Below are 22,027 nucleotides of genomic sequence, written 5' to 3'. Positions count from 1 at the left end.
TTGGGACCAGGTGGATCACTTCCTGGATGAGGAAACAGTGACACAGCCTGTAAGCAGAAGCTTCATTTTATAGTCAGATCACACAAAGCAAAACAAGGGGAGTGGTCAACATGTTTGCAATGTTCTTGTGTGTTTCAAATTTATTTCAAATCTGTTTCCTTACTCAAGCCTTATTTTGGCAGCACTTGCTACACCTCCCACAGCCCATTAACTACCTAGGGACAAGGGAGGACTATAAGGCCAAGCTTAATTTTGCTAGCTGGGACTTGTATGTGGCTCTGCTCCCTACACATAACTTCTCTCAGCTTCTAACATCTTCAAGGGTGATTGAAATGATATATTCCCAATCAGGGGGGAACGTATTTCCCTCTCTACCTGCTTGTCTTCTCTGTTCTTTCCATGTTCTTCTCATCCAGCCAATATGCTGAGTAAAATGACCATATCTCCAAATATGGTTATCAGTAACATTGAAAGCCTCCCAGGCTGAAAGTGAGTCATCATTCAAACTCCCCGAAAATTCCTGCTTATAACCACTCCCCAGAAAAATACTTATAAATAGAGAACTCAAGAATGTGCTTGGAATCTTTTTCAATCCACTTCCCCATTTATAAAAGATTAATTTACCACACAACTTAACCCCATGCATATATATTGTTCTTATCAAAACAGCTATAAATAAAGCTGAAAACCCAACTTCCTGTTACTTATTACTTTTCTAGTAAGTACTGGTAACATTCAGCATTAAATTTCACTGTCGTGCAAAGGTATTTAAGGGTTTTCTGATTTTACTCCATCAGAAGTAAAATCCCTTCTGCAAATGTTCCCTAATTCTCCCCCCTCCCCCCCGGTAATTCTTTATCACTACAAAAACCCACCGCAACAAAAGCACAGACATGAATTAAGAAGACATCTTCATCTCAAGAAATTTTAGTTAAAACCACTAATGTCAGTACATATTTGGAAAAACAGGACTGGGGCAGGTTAACAAAGTACAGCAAGAATAATAAAAGTTGAATTACTGGGTCAAAGAGACTATGCATTTTGACTCTGATACATCCTGCCAGATTTCCCTTCTAGCGTTCTATCAATTTAACCTCCACAAGTACTGTATGAGGGCACCTGTGTCCACACAGCCCTGCCATCATAGCATGTTACCATTTCCCCCGTCTGATAGGTAAAAAGTGACATCTTGGTGTAGTTTTAATTTATATTTATCTCATTAGGAGTGGGGTTAAGTAATTTTTCACATATTTATAAACCATTTCTAATTCCTAACTTTTGCCCAGTTTTCCATTTTGGTCCCTTACTTATTGAATTGAAGAGCTCTTTACATACCAAAGAGATTTGCCTTTTGATGTGAGCTGACAATATTTCCCCCATTTTGCCATTTGTCTGTTGCCTTGACTAAGAAGTTCATTTGGCCCAAGGTAAAGCACTTTAATCTCAAAGATTATGTGAGTGATTGTGTACCCACAGGAGGCTGAGACAGAAAAGTTTTATTTGGAAAGACAGAAATCTGCCAGCTTTGCAGGCTCTGCTGCGTCGGTGGACGTGCCTGAAAGATAAGGAAAGGGGAACTGAAATTGCTCTGCATCACGAGCAGTCCCCTCTGTGATGGGCAGGGACACTGGCACACATGGCGCCTGCGGGAACACACTCTTCCTTTAAATGGATGTAGGCGCACATCCCACCCACGGCTTCCTCCCAGAGAGTGGAAGGGCACCAGGAGGGGTGCACTCTTCTGGCCAGTGTCAGAGGCTACACAAAGCTCCTTCGGGACCGTTTTCGGCAGGGCTCCCTGGTGTTATTCTAGACCCAATACAGCCGTTTTTGGAAATGTACTGCTGGGGCCAATCCTGGGAGTTGTCCTGGTGTAGTGACAGCGGCAGACCCTAGCCCAAGGTTTTACCCACCGTGCCCGGTGGGCAGTGTCACAGCTATTGCCGCTGAGGCCGAGCGCTTGGTGGCTCCCCAGGGACCCGCTGCCCGCACGCAGCACCTGCGCTTCCAGCCGCACCAGGGCGGTGCTCGAGCGGGTCCGAGGACGGGCTTCGGGCTGGAAAGGAGGGGCCAGTGCTTCAACCAGCCAGCTCTCTGCGACCGGGGCTGGACTCCTGTCTTCCACCGCAGCTCTGCCAGAGCCTGTGCTCACCCACCGGAGCTCTGCCCGGTTCTCAGGACATTTCTCCAGCCGCCCGTAGCTGTTCCGCGAACGTCAGGTTCCCTCACCTGGACGCACGGACACAGCCCAGGCCACAGGCTGACTTGTATTTACCGCAGCTGGCGCTCTGGAGGTTGGCGGATCTACGACATTGAACTGGTCTAAGAGAGCGTGGCGCACACGAGGTTAGCGGGGCCTGCGGCGGCAGAGAAACTTCACCCGCACACGAGGTTAGCGGGGTGCTGGATGGGGGGGGAGGGGCGGGGATGGAGGGCGGGAGGACACCGGAGGCCTAGGACCGGCGAGGGGGCGGCACCCGGCTGCAGGAGGCCCAGACCTCCCTCCGGGTCCTCCTGCAAGGCACTCTGGCCTCTTTCAAGGCTTTTGGAAAAATGAAGCCAGACTCAATTCCTCTGAAGTCGGACAAACTGGGTCGGGCCCACGGTTCCCACTCGGTTCCCAGCGGCGCGGTCCCGGGTTTCCACTGCCTCGCTCTCGGCCAGGTTCAAGCTCCGGCCCTGCCCCGCACCACAGTCAGATCCCGCCCCATCTTTGCTCCGGCCACGCCCCCACCACGGCCAGGCCCCGCCCCATCTTTGCTCTGGCCACGCCCCCACAGCCTACTCGCCAGTCCGCTTTCTCCCTGCCTAAGGCCCGCCCCGTCTAGCCCCGCCCACAACCCTTCTTTCTGGCCACGAGAGGGCGGGGCGGGGCGGGACGGGCAGCAGCGGCGGCAGCGGTGGGGGGGCGTGGCCGGGCTCACCCGGAATGAAAACCAACGGCGGCCGCCGCCGCATCCGGGCACTCCGCGGGTCCTGGTGGCGCAGCGGTGTCGCAGGTGAGGAGACAGCGGCCGAGCCTCCAGCCCTGTGCCGGGGTCTCCGCGCCGCCGCCCGGTGCCCCTCGTCTCCGGCGCGACCCCGACGCCTCCCCGCCCGCGGCGGGCGCTGGGCGTCCTGCGTCGAGGCCAGGCCGGGACCGGGGCGGCGGCTGGGGGTCTGGACGCTCCCGCGGTTCGCGGGGCCCGAGGTTTGCGCTGCGCTGGGCTGGGCGAGGATGGCGGGGTATTTCTGAAGGACCGAGGCCGCGTGGGAGGGAGAGGGAAGTGTGAGCACATAGATGCGAACCTCCTGAGCCGGCGAGCGCGGATCCGGGCGCCGGTGTCCGCAGATGCCATTGCGGTTCATGTGCAATCAGAGCCAGATTTTCTCTGCTATTTAGTGGGAGAACGCGGGTGCTCTTCTCCAGCCTTGACGGTCTGATCCAGTATTTCCCACTTCCCTTACTCTTATTTTTAAATACAGGAACTTTTAATTTTACGTATAAATATATTTGAGGAGCACTGGGTACAGGTTGCGTAGATCAGTCTATTGTAAAAGCGAAAGTGAAAACTTACGGAGGTTGGTAACGTTTCACTTTCGGTTCGGAGCAGCGAATGGATTTCTGCCTTGGGGGCTGTAATGTGGGGCAGGGTGTGGCACCCACGGTACTTCCCGTTCTCCAGTTCAGGTGGAAAACGGGTGTTTTAAACCTTTTTTCCTTTGGGTTGGACTTGAAGTCTGTATCCTCGCTTTTCTGTTGTCTGTAACTGAAGTTTTGTCGGTTTCACATTATGGTTTCATCTTCCTCAAAACATGAGTGGGGCGGTGCAGACTCTGTTGATTTGCTGGTGGGTGGCGTGCGGGGCGCCCACTGGGTGTCTGAGACCCTTTGGTCAGGTGATGGCAGAGAGCTGTACATTCAACCTTCCAAATATTTTATTCAGAATTTCTGAAATGTTGTGAGCCGGGAACTGGTTTTTGTGTAGTGGTCATGTTATTTGTTTGCAAAGCGAATACACGTCGCCCTTCTCTGTGCTTTTGCTGTGTGAGAAGCAGTTGGTGCTGCAAGGCCTAGACAGTGATGGCGAACCTTTTGAGCTCGGCGTGTCGGCATTTTGAAAAACCCTAACTTAATTCTGGTGCCTTGTGACATATAGAGATTTTTTGATATTTGCAACCATAGTAAAACAAAGACTTATGTTTTTGATATTTTATATATTTAAATGCCATTTAACAAAGAAAAATCAACCAAAAAATGAGTTCGCGTGTCACCTCTGACACGCGTGTCATAGGTTCGCCATCACTGCCCTAAGATTCTCTCTAGATCACCTGGACAAACGCACCCCACCCCCTTCAGATGTGTTTGTTCCTTCCTCCTCCCTGTCCTGGTGACCCTCTTTCTCTCCTCCAAACTGATATAAAATAGAATAGATTTGGAGTTTCTTTTAAAATCCTTGTTTATGGGATACACCGAAGTTATCACACTTGATTTTAAAAATCGGGTGAATTGGGCCTCTGGCTGGTGTGGCTCAGTTACCTGGAGCATCATGTGGTACCCCAAAAGGTGGTGGGTCGATTGCTGTCAGGGCATACACCTGGCTTTCAGGTTTCATCCCCAGTCAGGGTGAGTGGGCGAGGCAGCCGATGTTTCTCTCTCTTCTCCTCTCCCGCACTCCTTCCCTTCCACTCTAAAATTAGTAAAACAAATCCTCGGGTGAGGATTAAATTTTAAAAACCAGAGCCACATTGGCCAGGGTTGATTTTTTTGAGCATCATCCATTGCATTGAGAAGTTGCTGGTTCCATTCCTGGTTAAGGCACATGTCTGGTTGCAGGCTGGATTTCCAGTAGGGGGAGTGTAGGAGGCAGCCGGTTGATGTCTCACTCTCACATGGATGTTTCTCTCTTCTCCCCTCTCTCTAAAAATCAATAAACTGTTCTTTAAAAAAAAAAATCAGGTGAATTGGGTTTTGGGGAGTATGGAATACAGGTCCTGAATAGAAAAGTTACTTATCTAGGTTACATTACTTCCTGTTTTTCTTTTTTTATCCTTACCCGAGGATATTGTTTCCATTGATTTTTAGAGAGGGTGGAAGAGAGAGAGAGAGAGAAACAATTGGTTGCCTCCCACACATACCTCAACCAGGCCAGGGATCAAACCTGCAACTGAGGTATGTGCCATTGAGCAGGAATCAAACCCGAAACCCTTTGGTCTGAGGGTCGACACTCTAACCACTGAGCATACTGACTAGGGCTAACTCCTATTTTTTTTTGCTCTCTAGAACTTATCTTCATTCTCAGTACCTAAGAACTTTCTTTTTTGTTTTGTTTTGTTTGTTAACCCTCACCTGAGGATATTTTTCCATTGATTTTTAGAGAGAGTGGAAGGGAGGGGGAGAGAAACATCAATGTCAGAGAGACACATCCATTGGTTGCCTCCCACATGCATGGCAACCGGGGCTGGGGATTGAGCCTGCAACCAAGATACGTGTCCTTGACCAGAATTGAACCCGGGACCCTTCGGTCTGTGGCCTGACGCTCTATCCACTGACCCAAACAGGCTAGGGCCCTAATAACTTTCTTTAAAAAAATTTTTTTGATTGATTTGAGAGAGACAGAGGAAGGGAGAGAGAAACATTGATTTGTTGTTCCACTTATTTAAGCATTCATTGGTTGCTTTTGACCAGAGAATCCACAACGTTGGCGTATGGGGACAACGCTCTAACCAACTGAGCTACTCAGCCAGGGCAGGACCTAATAACTTTCTACTTCTTTTTACTGCTTGTCTGATTTGGCTGCACTTTCCCTTCCAGCTATTCCCTGACCCTGGCAGCCTCACCGAACCCTTTGACTGCTCGGCGACTGAGGTTCGAGTAGCCAGCTCCGTTGCTGGCAGGTGCTTCTTTGGGAGAGGGCAGTTACGTACATAGGACAGAGAAGCAGCAAGAGACTCGAGACAGAATGCAGAGTCCCATGTTGTAGGCAGAAGTCCCAGAGCTAGTGATGGTGCTGGCTAATTATGTGACCTTAGCTGGGTCGTTTTTTTACAAACCCGGGGCCTGGGTTTTCTCAGCTGTAAAATGTTGGTTCAAGCAGTTGGTGTTAAATATGTAGGTCTGCTGTTGTGCTGTTGTCACAGAGGATCATGCAGTACTTTTCCTGTATTGTAAGTGCTGAATTTTAAAAATTCAGATACAAAGAATATGTATTATTGATAGTCCACATAAAGTTTTTCTTTATGCTTATCTATCAGAGTATTTGTTTCATGTTAAACTAGCCAAAATACAAGAGACTTTATAAGCTCCGTGTTGAGTTTCTTAGAAAAGTTCACTACTTTAGGGATTCATCTTTGTCTTGTTTTATCTTTTTACATAGCTTAGAGAATAATAGGTTAACAAATAAAAAGGTGCAATAGACCTTGCTACATATTAGCAACTTTGAAATACATATTTAATGTAATGTATAATTGACTGTATAAGAAATATATATCCCAATACATATAAATATGTATATTTTAGAGCAGTCTGGAGCTAGTTAAAATCTAACCTACAAGTAATTTAGATTAAACTGGAGTGGAAAGAGTGTAGGAGCACTGCTTATGCTACAAAACACATCAGCATGTAGGTAGTTATAAAGCACCTTGAGATGTGTGGGGGTATCATTGCTACACTGTTTTGCTTTCAAGGATGGCGCAAAAGAAGTATCTCCAAGCAAAATTGACCCAGTTTTTAAGGGAAGACAGAATTCAACTTTGGAAACCTCCATATACAGATGAAAACAAAGAAGTTGGTTTGGCATTGAAGGTATTTATCTTTTAAGACATAATTAGCAGTGTTACAAGTCTCCTTGGTGTCGACATAAGAATGTCCAAACCAGTTTCGGCTCATTTTTAAATATATTTTTATTGATTTCAGAGAGGAAGGGAGAGGGAGAGATAGAAACATCAATGAAGAGAGAGAATCATTGGTTGGCTGCCTCCTGCTTGCGCCCTCCTAGGGATCGAGCCTGCTACCTGGGCTTGTGCCCTCTTGGATCATAGGTCGATGCTCAACCTCTGAGCCACAGTAGCCAGGCCATATACTCTCTTTAATATCTTCACGGCACTATCTAAAGTTACGAATCTGGCCCTAATCGGTTTGGCTCAGTGGATAGAGTATCAGCCTGTGGACTCAAGGGTCCCAGGTTCGATTCCAGTCAAGGGCATGTACCTTGGTTGTGGGCACATACCCAGTGGGGAGTGTGCAGGAGGCAGCTGATCAATGTTCCTCTTTCATCGATGTTTCTGACTCTCTATCCCTCACCTCTCCTCTCTGTAAAAAATCAATAAAATATATTTTAAAATAAAAAAATAAACTTACTAATCTGGAGACTACCTTTGACCTGCTAGTGTGGCAGTACCAGTGCCAGTGAGTGAGTGAGTGAGTGTTACCTGTGCAGGGTGAGTGTCCTGGGTGGGGCTCAGCCCCCTTTGTTAACATGGTCTGCTAGGAAACAATTGCTCCCTCTCCTGTGGCTCTGTTCATTTTCCCAAACTACCATATTTTCCCAGTAGTTATGCCTCAGTTTTTCATGGCATCAGAAATGGCCTTATTCGACATAAGTGAAATTTCTAGAAATTGAAAATTTTCTGCTTTTTTGAGCAGAGAAAAACATTAATTTTTTTAAATAGAAATCTATTGGAATATCCTAGCATACACTTTTCTGCTTTCTCAGTCTGAGTATCTTGAGATAAATGATATAACATTTATCAGGGATGAAGGATTGTCATGAGGGTGCCAGATTGTCCTGTGTTGTGACACAGTGATGCACTTGGAAGGTGACAACTGTATCAAGGTCTTAAGAGTTTTCCTATCTCCTGTCCCTGACAGGCCTCACTTTTTACTTTTTGCAACCACCTTCTGACTTTTCTGAATTTACTTATTATTATCTCTTGGCTCAGAAGTTAGGTGTGGCGTGATAAGAAAGCTATTTGGTTCCTGGCACAGAACTTCTAAAACCCTGGGCGATAGGAGTATCTTTTGTTCTAATTGGGCAGCTCTTGGCAACAGCTTCAGGATGGGGCTGGTCACCAAAAGTCCAAACTGATTAGAGGCTTGGGACTCAGCCCCCCCCCTCCAGCCTCTGGGAAGGGGGGAGAGGAGAGGGCTGGAGAGCCAGCTAATCACCCATGCCCAATGGTTTAATCAGTCCTGCCCACATAATGGAACCTCCATAAAACCCCTTAAGTGGTGGGTTTGGGGGAGCTTCCAGATTGGCAAACATATCCATGTGGTGAACCCCAGACCCTTTCAGACTCCACCTGTTTCCCTCTCTAGCTAGATGTTCATTTGTGTCCTTTAAAATAAACCATAATAGGAAGTGGAGCACTTTCTTGAGTTCTATTGAATAAGTCTAGCAAATTATTATTTTACAAGCAGTATCAGTGATTCAGAATTTTCTTGAATTTTCTGTTAAGAAAGTTATTTATGTTTACCCTGACTTGTTCTCACAAGTTAGAAAACTTAGAGTGTTTTCTCTGTTTTGTGTTTTCCCCCTCCAGTGGAGTTGATTAGTTCACTCTTTCTTTTTAAAAAATGTTATTTGTTGATTGATTTTAGAGAGAGAGGAAGGGAGAGAGAGAAACATTGATTTATTGTCCCACTTATTTAATGGATTTATTGATTGCTGCTTGTATGTGCCCTGACTGAGAATTAAACCCGAAACCTTGGCATATCTAGGACGACGCTCTAACCAACTGAGCTACCTAGCCAGGGCATGTCTTAAAATAATTTTTATATATTACAGTCGCATAAGTTATAGTTCACTTGTCTTTTTTCCCTAGAATAATCTCAGTTATTTTCATTTTTTCTCTTGAGTCTGTTTTCCTATCCTTTATTTGTTTCTATACCTTGCAAGATATCAGGCCTGGCCAATTTGCTCAGTGGTTAGAGTGTCAGCCAGAGGATTGACGGGTCAAGGATTCGATTCCTGGTCAAGGGTGTGTATCTCGGTTGCAGGTTCAATCCCCAGCCCTGCTCAGGGTGCAAGCGGAGACATCCAATAGATGTTTCTCTCTCTCTCTCTCTCTTCTCTCTCTCCCCTGTTCCCCCCTCCCTCCCACTTTCTCTAAAAATCAGTGGAAAAATATCCTCACTCTGTGGGTGAGGGGGGAAAAAAGATCTCAGGCCAGCCTGCATTTCACTATAATGTGACTGCCACTCATCAGAGATTTTTGCAGGATAGCCATTTAAACAGCAGGGCCCTAGCTGCCCATCAGGAGAAGATCCATTCTCTGTACCTTCTGCAGCCTGAGTCATCCATGTGCTAGTCTGTAGTTTGACCTCCATCTTATTTGGGTTGGTACTACACTGAACTGTTTTCTGGTTTTTCTTAGGACCTTGCTAAGAAGTACTCTGACAAGCTAGAATGTTGTGAAAATGAAGTAGAGAAGATAATAGAAGAAATACGTTGCAAAGCAATTGAGCGTGGCACAGGAAATGAAAATTATAAGACAACAGGAATTGCTACAATTGAGGTATTTTTACCTCCACGACTAAGAAAAGTGAGTAATTTTCTCAAGTTTATGTAGGTAGTAATGCCTAGTTAACTTAGTGAGGTGATCAAATAAATTATGATATATTTTTTAAAAAGCTATAATCCAGCCCTGGCCGGTGGCTCAGTTGGTTGGGTGTTGTCCTGTGCACCAAAAGGTTGCCAGTTCCATTCCCGGTCAGGGCACATGCCTGGGTTGTGGGCTTGATTCCCAGTAGAGGGTGTGCAGGGGGGAACTGATTGATGTTTCTCTCTCTATATATATATATATTTATATCTATCTCCCTTCCTCTCTCCCTAAAAATAATAATAACAATAAAGAAAGCTATAATCCAAAGTTATTTTATTTGTCTGATTTTTAAATAGGATAGGAAGAACCTCTTAGAAACTCGATTGCACATCACTGGCAGAGAATTGAGATCTAAGTAAGTATTCGTGTGCCTGGTGCCCCCAAACCTTTTAAGTTGGGGCATTTGAATCTGGTGGCCAGCCTGGAAGAGAGAGAGGGCAGGTGTTAGTCTCCTCACTTTATGGAAGGGAAATTGAGCTTTGAGGCTGCAGGACTTACAGGCTCACACTGGTAGTGAAGGACAAATGAGAACTCGACTCGCACCACTCTTCATTTCCTGGTAAAACTCGAGATCAGGTGGGAACTCCAGGTCCACCATCTAACAAGCACTTGATGCATGTGTGACTAATGAATGACTAATATAAATAGGAGACAGCTGGGGGTCACCAGGTCCTTAGCTTTGAATTTTGTTCCTTAGTACCCTGATAACTTGCTGAGCCATTCAGCAAAGTGTTTCAGACTGTTGGCCCATCTGTAGAAAGAAAAAAATACCTGCCTGTCACCTACTAGTGAAATTCTAACTTTGGAGACCTGGTCAGTTGTTTCACTCACTGGTGAGTGTCTCCAGGGCTAGCCAGCCCATATTTCTGAAGCTGATTTTTCTCATTTTCTTCTTTGGTCTGCATCAGGGCTGTTAGGGATGGATTCAGGATTGTGTGGAACAGCTCCTTATTATGGGCTCCTCCAGGGGGCTGCAGAAGGTACAGAGAATGGATCTTCTCCTGATGGGCAGCTAGGGCCCTGCTGTTTAAATGGCTATCCTGCACCAGTGTCTCCACTTCATGAGGAAACAAGTAAATAGCTAGTTTTAAAAAGGACATTGTCTCTTGCATATCATGAAGTGATGTTTATGAGTCAGTAAATTGAAGTACTGGGTGTTTCTGAGTAAAATGTATAAGATAGCTAATCATGGTTAAACTATTTAAGGGAAAATAACAAATTTGATTACAGTTTTCACTGGTTTATTTTACAGAATAGCTGAAACCTTTGGATTTCAAGAAAATTATATCAAAATTGTCATAAATAAGAAGCAACTTCAACTAGGTATGTTATGACAAAATATGCAGAATTTAAAAATAAAGTTAATGTAGAAATAATGGCTTTGCATCTTTTTTTCTCTTCCCCTATTCACAAATGTCTAGTGGTTTTATTGCATATTTAATCCAAAACCAATTATTTTAGAGTTTACTAAAAAAAGTAAAGCAGCAAACAGCTTTTCCAGTATTCATTGTCTGCTATGTGCTAGTGGGGAAGAAAGACATTCACTATTGTAATGCTTGCTTGGTGGTGATGAACTCATTTAGCCTTAATTTTTTTTGTCTGGGAAGCTCTTTATTTCATCATCTATTTTGAATAATAGCCTTGCTGGATATAGTAATACTGGTTTCAGATCATTGCTTTTCATTACCTTGAATATTTTATACCATTCCCTTCTGGCCTGTAAAGTTTCTGATGAAAAATCAGCTGACAGCCTTATGGTAGCTCCTTTGTAGGCAACAAATTGCTTTTCTCTTGCTGCCTTTAAGATTCTTTTTTTGTCTTTAATTTTTTGCATTTTAATTATGATGTGTCTGGGTGTGGGCCTTTTTAAGTTCTTGCTTGGGATTCTCTGTGCCTCCGGGACTTGTGTGACTTTTCCGTCACCAGAGTAGAGAAGTTTTCTTCCATTATTCTGAACTCTATGTCTGATAAATTTCTTATTTCCATTTTATTTATCTCTTCTTCTGAAGAATTCTCTTGTTCTTTCATTTTTGGTCTTGGTTTTTGTCTCCCCATTTTGGCTGCCTGTTTGGGTTTGTATCTATATATTAGGTAGAGATGCTGTGTCTCCCAGTCTCTAGTGCATGACAGTGTCAGACGCTGAATTCCCTTTTTGGAGCTATCAGCAAACCACAGCTTGTGGCTCCCTCCGCTGGGGCTGGGTACCTTTGGAAAGGACCAAGATTTGTACAAGGGTCTGCTTTTCCTAGCCCTGGGCCCTGACGTAGATCAGGCAAAGACTCAAAGTCTCCAGAGACCTGCCTCTGCCTGTAATCTGATTGTATTCAGTCTTGATTAACCTCAGGCTATAGACCATAGGGTGGGGCAATTTCTTCTGCCTTCAGGCTGATTGTTATTCTTAGTCTTTTAATGCAGCGGTCACCAGCCGGTGGTCCACGGATCACTGGTGGTCCATGAGGTCCGAAAGGTTGGCGACTGCTGTTTTAATGGGCACCAGAGAAAGATGTTCTCTGTAGCATGAGGGAGTGACTCAGCATAGTAAACCAGGGTGTTTGCCTTTCGAGTTCTAGCCCCAGAGCCACCCAAACCTTATTTCTGCTCACACAGTTCCAGTCCAGTCTGCTTTCCCTCTGCTGGAGCCCTAGGTGAGTGGCTGCACATGAAATTTTGTGTGCTGGCCCTTTAAGAGGGTGCCTGCATTTCCAGCCATCTCTCCTTGGCAGACAGCAACCCTGTTGCTTTTCACAGCCAGATGTTATGTGGGCACCTTTCTCAGTTCTGGTGCTCTGGGCTGAGGAGCCCAGCTTGGGGTTTAGACCCGAGTTCTCAGTAGGAACCTCTCACAGCTGCGCTTTCCTCCTGTTGACTATGGAAGGCCGGCCAGCCCTTTTGCACCTCCACCCTTCCTACCAGTCTCTATGAGGTCCCCACTTTCCATACTTGGTTATCAGGGTTCTCTCCAGCTAGTCTTTAGTTGGTTATTCAGGATGGTTTTCCTATATTTTAGTTGTAATTCCAGTTTGGTCTTGGAAGCATGTCAGTGTAGCTTCCAATTACTCTGCCACCATTTTTAATCTCCCTACTGTGGTTTTATTATAGGTTTAAAATCTAGTAAAACAAGTCCCCTCTTGGTTCCTTACCAGTGTGACTTGGCCATCAGTAGATCTTTATGTCAAGTTTTTTTAAAATAATATATATACTGGAGGCCCAGTGCACGGATTCATGCACCAGTGGGGTCCCTCGGCCTGGCCTGCAGGGATCAGTGGACCTCCATGCCATTGCAGCCCGCCCTTACCCGCCAGCTCGTCGGGCTCCAGCCCGCTGTCTGCATCAGTCTGCACTAGCGGCAGGTAGCCAGGGAGGAGCCCGAGCCTGGGCTGGGTGACGTGCCGCTCCCGCTCATCCCGGCCCTGCTTCGCCTGCCACCACTGTGGCTTGGGTGCATGAGGAGTGTCCGTGGGAGAGGCTTGTGCCGCTGTAGCTGCGCTCGCCAGCCATGAGCCCAGTGTCTGGCACCCGTCTGTCAGCTGAGCAGTGCGCCCACTGTGGGACTGCACTGACCACCAAGGGGCAGCTCCTGTGTTGAGCATCTACCCCCTGATGGTCAGTGCATGTCATAGCTACTGTCTGGCCGTCTGGTCGCTTAGGCTTTTATATATATGGACTAGGGGCCCAGTGCACGAATTCGTGCATGGTTGGTGTCGGCTGGCCTGCCCTGATGGCCAGCGGGGGGCGGGCATTTTGCCCGCCTGCGATCGGGGTGTAGGGAGCTGATTGGGGGCTGGGGCCAATCAGGGCCCGGATCATGCTGGTTGGTTGTCACAGTGAATGTCATAGCCACTGGTCGTTCCGGTTGTTCCACCGTTCCAGCCACTGGGCTTTTATATATATAGATAGCCCTAGCTGGTTTGGCTTAGTGGATAGAGTGTCAGCCTGCAGACTAAAAGGTCCCAGGTTTGATTGCGGTCAAGGGCACATGCCTGGGTTGCAGGCTCGACCACTAGTGGGGGGCATGCAGGAGGCAGCCGATCAATGATTCTCTCTTATCGATGTTTCTATTTCTCTCTCTCCCTTCCCCTCTCAAATCAATAAAAATATATTTAGCCCTAGCCGGTTTGGCTCGATGGATAGAGCGTCAGCCTGCGGACTGAAGGGTCCCAGGTTCAATTCCGGTCAAGGGCATGTACCTTGGTTGTGGGCACATCCCCAGTAGGAGGTGTGCAGGGGGCAGCTGATAGATGTTTCTCACTCATCAATGTTTCTAACTATCTCTCTCCCTTCCTCTCTGTAAAAAATCAATAAAATATATTTTAAAAAATAAAGTAAAATTATATTTAAACATGTATATACATATATATATACACACACACATATATGTATGTGTATATATATTATATCCAAATAGCATTTTCCAGAACTGTGTTCAGATTTTTATATTTGTAGTTCCTAATTTTTATTTTAAAATCTGTTTGCATTTGTGTTTACCCTTTTTCATTTTGGTGGTGGTTTATTTGTATCTTTGACTTAATTTTTGTTAGGTTTATATATTTGATTATATTTTTTATTGATTTCAGAGAGGAAGGGAGAAGGGAGAAAGATAGAAACGTCAATGATGAGAGAGAATCATTGATCAGCCACCTCCTACATGCCTCACACTGGGGATCGAGCCTGCAACCCAGGCATGTGCCCTGATCGAGAATCAAACTGATCTCCTGGATCATAGGTTGATGTTCAACCACTGAGCCATGCTGGCTGGGCATTGATTAATTTTTTTCATAGAGCCAGCTTATATATTAGAAAACTGGGTCCTGGAAGATAAGTAGCTTACTCAGGGCCTCCAAGTTAGAAGTGATAGAACCCAGGGGCTTTGCTCTTAACCTCGACAGTAAATGACTTCTCCCAGTGCACTACCACACCGTGGCTGCTCTTTCACTGCTCTGAGTTGGGTGGGTTACTTCTCGAACCAGGGGGTAGGAAAATTTGCGTATTACATTTTCTCGTTTTCTTGTTCTGTTGTCTAGTGTAGTGCTCTCCCAGTGATAGTCTCAAATATGTATTGCTTCAGTCTGATCTAATGATGAAAATAAAGCAGATTGGAAAGAATGAGTTAGTCAGCTCTGTTTTCACTGGCTGATTTTACCCACTGGTTAATGGTCATAGAGTTACACAACCAAAGTTAAACGTGTCCTCGCCATGTAACCTGGCAGTTTGCAAGTGCTAAGGCAGGGTTAAGAATCCCGGTGAGCATGGAGAGAGTGGCCTGCTACGTGGAAGGGCTTTTTACAGCGTGCATTTCTCATTTTCACAGGGAAAGCACTTGACGAACAGGGAGTGACACACAACGTGAAAGCCATGGTGCTGGAACTAAAGCAGTCTGAAGAGGACGCAAGGAAGAACTTCCAGGTCGAAGAAGAAGAGCAAAATGAAGCCGAACTCAAAGAAAAGAGAATTCAGAGGACAAAGAGAGGACTAGAGATACTGGCAGAGAGAGGTACACGGGGCTTTGGGCTTTTCACCTCACTGAGTACTTCAAGGTAGCAGCCAATCCTACCATGTGGGGACATTACAGTTCTCGTGGCTTTTCTTCTTAATATTTTTATTTTATTTATTTATTTATTTATTTATTTATTTATTTATTTATTTATTTATTTATTTATTCATTTTAAATGTATTTTTATTGATTCCAGAGGGGGTGAGAGAGATAAAAACGTCAATTCAGTGCACGGGATGATGCCCAATCAACTAAGCCACACCGGCCAGTGCTCTCATTGGTTTTCTTCCCAATAGTTTTAACATTTTAAGTATGTATAACCGTCATTGCTTTTTAACATTGAATTCATAAAGTTCCCTTTGGCCTTCTTGCAGGTGAGATGGTGGATCCAGAAACCACACCATACTTAGAGATAGCTAACCAGACAGGCAGATCAATTAAAATTCCTCCATCAGAAAGAAAAGTAAGTACTGTAAGAAATTTACAGCCCTAGCTAATTTGGCTCTGGATAGAGCTTTGGTTAGGCCTGCGGACTGAAGGGTCCCGGGTTTGATTCTGTTCAAGGGCACATGCCGGGGTTGTGGGCTCGATCCCCAGTAGGGGGACATACAGAAGGCATCAGATCAATGATTCTGTCTCATCATTGATGTTTCTATTGCTCTCTCCCTTCCTTTCTGAAATAAAATAAATAAATAAATAAATATATATATATATATTATTTTTTTTAGGGGAGTGGAGGAGACAGAGGGGAGAGAAAGAGAGAAACATTGATATGACAGAGACATTGATCTGTTGACTCCCACACACATCTGACCATGGGGTGGGGATCAGACCTGCAACCCAGGTATAGGTCCTTTTTTTGTTGTTATTACATATTTGTATTGATTTCATAGAATTGGGGAGAAGGAAAGAGAGAAACATCAGTAATGAGAGGGAATCATTGATTGACTGCCTCATGCATGCCCCCTACTGAGGATTCTGCCTCAAACCCGGGCATGTGTCCTGACTGGGAATCAAACCCTGATCTCCTGGTTCATAGGTTGATACTCAACCATTGAGCCATACCAGCCAGGCCAGGAATCAAACCCGCAACCCTCCAGTGCCTGGGCCGACATTCTAACAACTGAGCCATACTGGCCAGGGCACTTACAGCTTGTTCTTGGATTTGCTGTCAGAACAGAGCTGGTTTTCTAGTCATTTTATCTTGGAATGTTACAAAGGATCAGAAGCAGTTTTCTGTCTCCAGCTTATAAACAGGATATAACCATACAATGCACAAAGCATATTCATTCTGTGATTTCCAAGGCAGAGGTACAAAACAGCGACCTCACTGTCCTGTAGCATTCCCAAGTGGTGCGATGCCCTGCCTTCAGTATTGGGGGTTCGGTGGGGTTGATTTTGCTAGAGGGCCAAGTCCCCTAAGGGATGGATTAGAGTGCGAGGCTGGGGAAACTGTAGTTTGGGGAAAGAATGACAGGTGATTCTACTGTGTCTCCCTTGTCTTTCCACTCCCCCAGTCGCTGTTCTAGAATTTGGAATAGGTAGGAGGGTGGTTTTACCTTTGAACACATCCAAGGGGTTCTCTACGTAGCAGCACTGTACAACCTGGACCCTGAGCTCGGTCTCTAAGCTGGAGTCCAGTAACTTCTTACAGCAAAAAACTAGTGACTTGGTCTAGGTAATTTTAACTTTTCTATCTTTAAAGGACAGTCTTGAGGAGGTTTCACTATATGAATTACAGTGGGGCCTTGACTTACAAGTGTCCCGACTAACGAGTTTTTCGAGATACGAGCCATCTCTCGGCCGATTTTTTGCTTTGAGTTGCGAGCTAAAATTCGGGTTACGAGCCAGCTTCAGATACCCCACCGCTAGTTGGCGCAGCAAACGTCACAGTGAACAACACAACATCAGCCCAGCATCACGTGTCCCACTTGTTCACTTTTTGATTTGAGTTACAAGCTCCGTACGGAACGAATTAAACTCGTAAGTCAAGGCCCCCTGTACTATGTTAAAATTATTGAGGATTAAAGTTAAGTTTTAATAAGAGAACTTTGTAGCTGCCAATGTATTGGTGTTTGCTTTATTTTTTTAATTTTAAAAAAATGTTATTGATTTCAGCAATGAAGGGAGAGGTCTAGAGAGATAGAAACATCAATGATGAGAGAGAATCATTGATCGACTGCCTCCTGCACACCCCACAAAGGGGATCCAGCTTGCAATCCGGGCATGTGTTCTGACTGGATTCAAACTGTGACCTCCTGGTTCATAGGTTGATGCTCAGGCACTGTGCCACACTGGCTGGGCTGTTGTTTTTTAAATGTTGGAACTATTTGTCCAATGCTCTCTTATATTAAACTAGTGGCCCGGTGCACAAATGACGTGCACATTGAAAGGAAATTAATTAGAATTCATGGGTGACACTGTTGCTCGAAGGGCATCTGCAGAGTGAGTGGGGTCCCTCGATCTGGCCTGCGGGGATCTGGCTGAAACCGGCTCTCCAACATCCCCCGAGGGGTCCCAGAGTGCGAGTTGCTGTCATACAGGGTGTGGAATGCAAACACAAGTGTGCAGTAAACCAGATTCTGGGTGACAGTGCCCCAGGAACAACATAACCCATGGCCAAAGGTGGAATCGCATGGCCCCGCCAGGAATTGGGCTCCCTCCCCTCTGGTTTGGGGTGCATCACCCGAGAACTGCTGCTGCCAAGTCACTGAACTCGGCAGGTCCTGCGTTAAGCGTCTCCCCCTGGTGGTCAGTGTGTGTCATAGGTACTGGGCAGTCAGACGATCAGATGGTCACTTACCCTTTTATGTATATACTAGAGGCCCAATGCACAAAATTCGTGCAAGAGTAGGCCTTCCTTCCTCCGGCACTGGCTTCCCTCGCAGCCCTGGCTTTGTCCGGAAGGATGTCCTGTCTAATTAGCGTATTATGCTTTTATTATTATAGATAGATGATGACATCCAGGTCATTTTGGAAAACTTTTGCAAGGTTGAATTACATAAGTGAAATAAAGCTTTAATTATATTTTCTTATTTTTTAAAAATATTTTTATTGATTTCAGAGAGGAAGGGAGAGGGGGAAAGAGAGATACAAACATCAGAGAGAATCATTGATCGGCTGCCTCCTGCATGCCCTTACTGGGGATCGAGCCCACAACCCAGTCATATGCCCTTGACCGGAATCTAACCTGAGACCCTTCAGTCTGCAGGTTGATGTTCTATCCACCGAGCCAAATCAGCTAGGGCTAATTATATATTTTTTAATTTGGGCTTTTAAATTAGGTGTGATCTTTTTTTAAAAAACTTTGATTTCTTTAGACTTAATATGCTTTTAATATAATGTTTTATTATAGTTTAAAGTGATGTTTTTAAAAATCCTATTTTTTTCCTAGGCCCTTACGTTAGCTATGGGATATCATGAGAAGGGCAGAGCTTTCCTGAAAAGAAAAGAATACGGAATAGCCCTGCCTTGTCTTCTGGACGCCGACAAGTATTTCTGGTAGGCACCTTTGTACTTGGTGAACACCACGTATAAGGAAGAGGCCCAAAATTATCCGCAGCACCCTCCCAACTTCTGTACACCGCAGACTTCCGGTTTTCACCCCAGGCAACGGTTAATGTGAAAGAGTGGTTACGGTGTAGGCCAATTTGTAAAGTATTTCTTTTTTAAATATTTCTAATTGATCTCTCTTCCCTGTAAAGAGTGTTATAAACATATGCACTTACGTTTTTACAACAAGCGTGTAGGTCATCATGTTTGTTTTCTGCAAGGTGTTGTCAGCCTGAATGGCCCAGTCTCCAATCCCCATCAGCTTTTCATCCATTGGCTTCGTTGTTGATGACCATTCCCCAAATCCAGTGTTTCTTTGAGGATGCAAAAGTGATACCTTCCTACTCCTTCTGCATTTGTTGCTAGAATTCTTCTTCTTTTTTTTTTTTTTAATTAAATCTTTATTGTTCAGATTATTACATTGGTTCCTCTTTTTTCCCACCATAACTCCCCTCCACCCAGTTTCCACCCCACCCTCCACCCTCACTCCCCACCCACTGTCCTCATCCATAGGTGCACGATTATTGTCCAATCTCTTCCCTCACCCCACACCCCTTTCCCACCCCCACAAGAATAGTCAGTCCATTCCCTTTCTATGTCCCTGATTCTGTTACAATCACCAGTTCCTACTGTTCATCAGATTATTTATTCACTTGATTTTTAGATTCACTTGTTGATAGATGCATATTTGTTGTTCATAATTTGTATCTTTACCTTTTTCTTCTTCTTCCTCTTCTTAAAGGATACCTTTCAGCATTTCATATAATCCTGGTTTGGTGGTGATGAACTCCTTTAGCTTTTTCTTATCTGTGAAGCTCTTTATCTGGCCTTCAATTCTGAATGATAGCTTTGCTGGATAAAGTAATCTTGGTTGTAGGTTCTTGGCATTCATCACTTTGAATATTTCTTGCCACTCCTTTCTGGCCTGCAAAGTTTCTGTGAGAAATCAGCTGACATTCATATGGGTACTCCCTTGTAGGTAACTGATTTTTTTTCTCTTGCTGCTTTTAGGATTCTCTCTTTGTCTTTTGCTCTTGGCATTTTAATTATGATGTGTCTTGGTGTGGTCCTCTTTGGATTCCTTTTGTTTGGGGTTCTCTGCGCTTCCTGGACTTGTAAGTCTATTTCTTTCACCAGGTAGGGGAAGTTTTCTGTCATTATTTCTTCAAATAGGTTTTCAATATCTTGGTCTCTCTCTTCTTCTGGCACCCCTGTAATTCGGATGTTGGTACGCTTGAAGCTGTCCCAGAGGCTCCTTACACTATCTTCGTATTTTTGGATTCTTTTTTCATTTTGCTTTTCCAGTTGGGTGTTTTTTGCTTCTTCGTATTTCAAATCTTTGACTTGATTCTTGCGATCCTCTGGTCTGCTCTTGGGAACCTGTATAACATTCTTTATTTCAGTCAGTGTATGCTTAATTTCTAGTTGGTTCTTTTTTTTTTTTTTTAATTAAATCTTTATTGTTCAGATTATTACATTTGTTCCTCTTTTTTTTTCCCCCCATAACTCCCCTCCTCCCAGTTCCCGCCCCACCCTCTGCCCTCACTCCCCACCCACTGTCCTCATCCATAGGTGCACGATTTTTGTCCAGTCTCTTCCCACATCTCCCACACCCCTTTCCCCCCCAAGAATAGTCAGTCCATTCCCTTTCTATGTCCCTGATTCTATTATAATCAACAGTTCATTCTGTTCATCAGATTATTTATTCACTTGATTCTTAGATTCACTTGTTGATAGATGCATATTTGTTGCTCATAATTTGTATCTTTACCTTTTTCTTCCTCTTCCTCTTCTTAAAGGATACCTTTCAGCATTTCATATAATCCTGGTTTGGTGGTGATGAACTCCTTTAGCTTTTCCTTATCTGTGAAGCTCTTTATCTGACCTTCAATTCTGAATGATAGCTTTGCTGGATAAAGTAATCTTGGTTGTAGGTTCTTGGTATTCATCACTTTGAATATTTCTTGCCACTCCCTTCTGGCCTGCAAAGTTTCTGTTGAGAAATCAGCTGACAGTCGTATGGGTATTCCCTTGTAGGTAACTGAGTTTCTTTCTCTTGCTGTTTTTAAGATTCTCTCTTTATCTTTTGCTCTTGGCATTTTAATTATGATGTGTCTTGGTGTGGTCCTCTTTGGATTCCTTTTGTTTGGGGTTCTCCGCGCTTCTTGGACCTGTAAGTCCATTTTTTTCACCAGGTGGGGGAAGTTTTCTGTCATTATTTCTTCAAATAGGTTTTCAATATCTTGCTCTCTCTCATCTTCTGGCACCCCTATAATTCTGATGTTGGTACGCTTGAAGCTGTCCCAGAGGCTCCTTACACTATCCTCGCATTTTTGGATTCTTTTTTCATTCCGCCCCTCCGGTTGGGTGTTTTTTGCTTCCTCGCATTTCAAATCATTGACTTGATTCTTGCGCTCCTCTGGTCTGCTGTCGGGCGTCTGTATAATATTCGTTATTTCAGTCCGTGTATGCTTAATTTCTAGTTGGTTCCCCAATATAAGATCGAGGGTCTTATTAGTTTTCGTGTAGATCTCATTAAGTTTATCGGCAGCTTCTAAACAGTTCTTGAGAGACCTTAAAAGTGTGGTTCTGAACTCTATTTCTTCCATTGACAATTTTGTCCTGTTTCTTTGTCTCCGCATTTTGTTATGCTTCCTTGGTGTACCCCCTAGTGGTCTTTGTTCGAAGTCTTATAGTTAAATCTTGATTGTTGTAGCTAATTCCAGGGAGGGTTTGACCTCCAGGCCAAGTGGCTATGAGAATCAGCTGTGTCAGCAGTGAGAGAACTTCTGTCCTCTAGGGAGGTGCTAATCTAGCCTTTGCCTGAGGCTATCCGGCAAATGCCTCTGTGCAGGGCTTGGGCAGGGTGGGTCGCACAGGATCAACAGGGTGGGCCAGAGAGAGCAGTTATGGCGGCTCTCAGTCCTGTCCCCAGGGGCTCTGCCTCTCTGAGTCCCAGCACCCGCTGCAAAGCTGGGAGAGAAAGCTGCACTCGCTCTGACCGAAGCCAGACAGTCCCGCTTCTCCCGTTTGAGTCTGGGTCCCTAAAGACTCGCCCGGATCTGGTGCTCAGAGTCTGCGACTCCCTCCCGATTGAAAACAACAACCGCGCCCTCCGCCGCCAGCCCGCTCCGCGCACTCCGCACCTCAGAATTTGACTTCAGCACTGCGCCTCCTCTGAGTGTCCGTGTGCGTTTCTCTTTCCTCCTAGTTGTAGGACTTCCACTCAGCCAGCGTTCCTGTGGTTCTGGGTGATGTCCGTTCCGTGTTTTAGTTTCACTTTTGAAGTAGTTCAAAGCAGCAAACTCCGGCGTTAACCTATGCCGCCATCTTGGTTCTCCCCCACATCAGTCTTGAGGTTAAATTCTCTAGTTGGTTCTTTATCACAACATCAAGGGTTTC

General features: G+C 45.0%; 1 protein-coding gene across 3 annotated transcripts in view; it reads left to right on the top strand.

The window, feature by feature from the left end:
• The first annotated feature begins 2,878 nt into the window (after positions 1-2,878).
• The window catches only part of NUB1 (negative regulator of ubiquitin like proteins 1), a 31,008-nt gene continuing 11,859 nt past the window's right edge, over positions 2,879-22,027 (top strand). Inside the window, exons 1-8 of one of the 3 annotated variants that reach the window (XM_059711441.1) lie at positions 2,879-2,999; positions 6,667-6,784; positions 9,355-9,522; positions 9,879-9,937; positions 10,835-10,905; positions 14,891-15,073; positions 15,448-15,536; positions 18,468-18,574. In XM_059711441.1, the coding sequence (XP_059567424.1) occupies positions 6,668-6,784; positions 9,355-9,522; positions 9,879-9,937; positions 10,835-10,905; positions 14,891-15,073; positions 15,448-15,536; positions 18,468-18,574 (794 nt within the window). In that variant the 5' untranslated portion in view covers positions 2,879-2,999; position 6,667. Of the gene's footprint in view, positions 3,000-3,059; positions 3,191-3,848; positions 3,880-6,666; positions 6,785-9,354; positions 9,523-9,878; positions 9,938-10,834; positions 10,906-14,890; positions 15,074-15,447; positions 15,537-18,467; positions 18,575-22,027 lie in introns of those variants that run through there. The other 2 variants (XM_059711443.1, XM_059711444.1) reach the window with 2 other exon arrangements.

Source organism: Myotis daubentonii, chromosome 10 (assembly GCF_963259705.1).
Source record: "Myotis daubentonii chromosome 10, mMyoDau2.1, whole genome shotgun sequence".
Lineage (NCBI taxonomy): Eukaryota > Metazoa > Chordata > Mammalia > Chiroptera > Vespertilionidae > Myotis > Myotis daubentonii.
The sequence above is the reverse complement of the archived record's forward strand: the minus strand, read 5'-3'. Positions and strand labels throughout refer to the sequence as shown.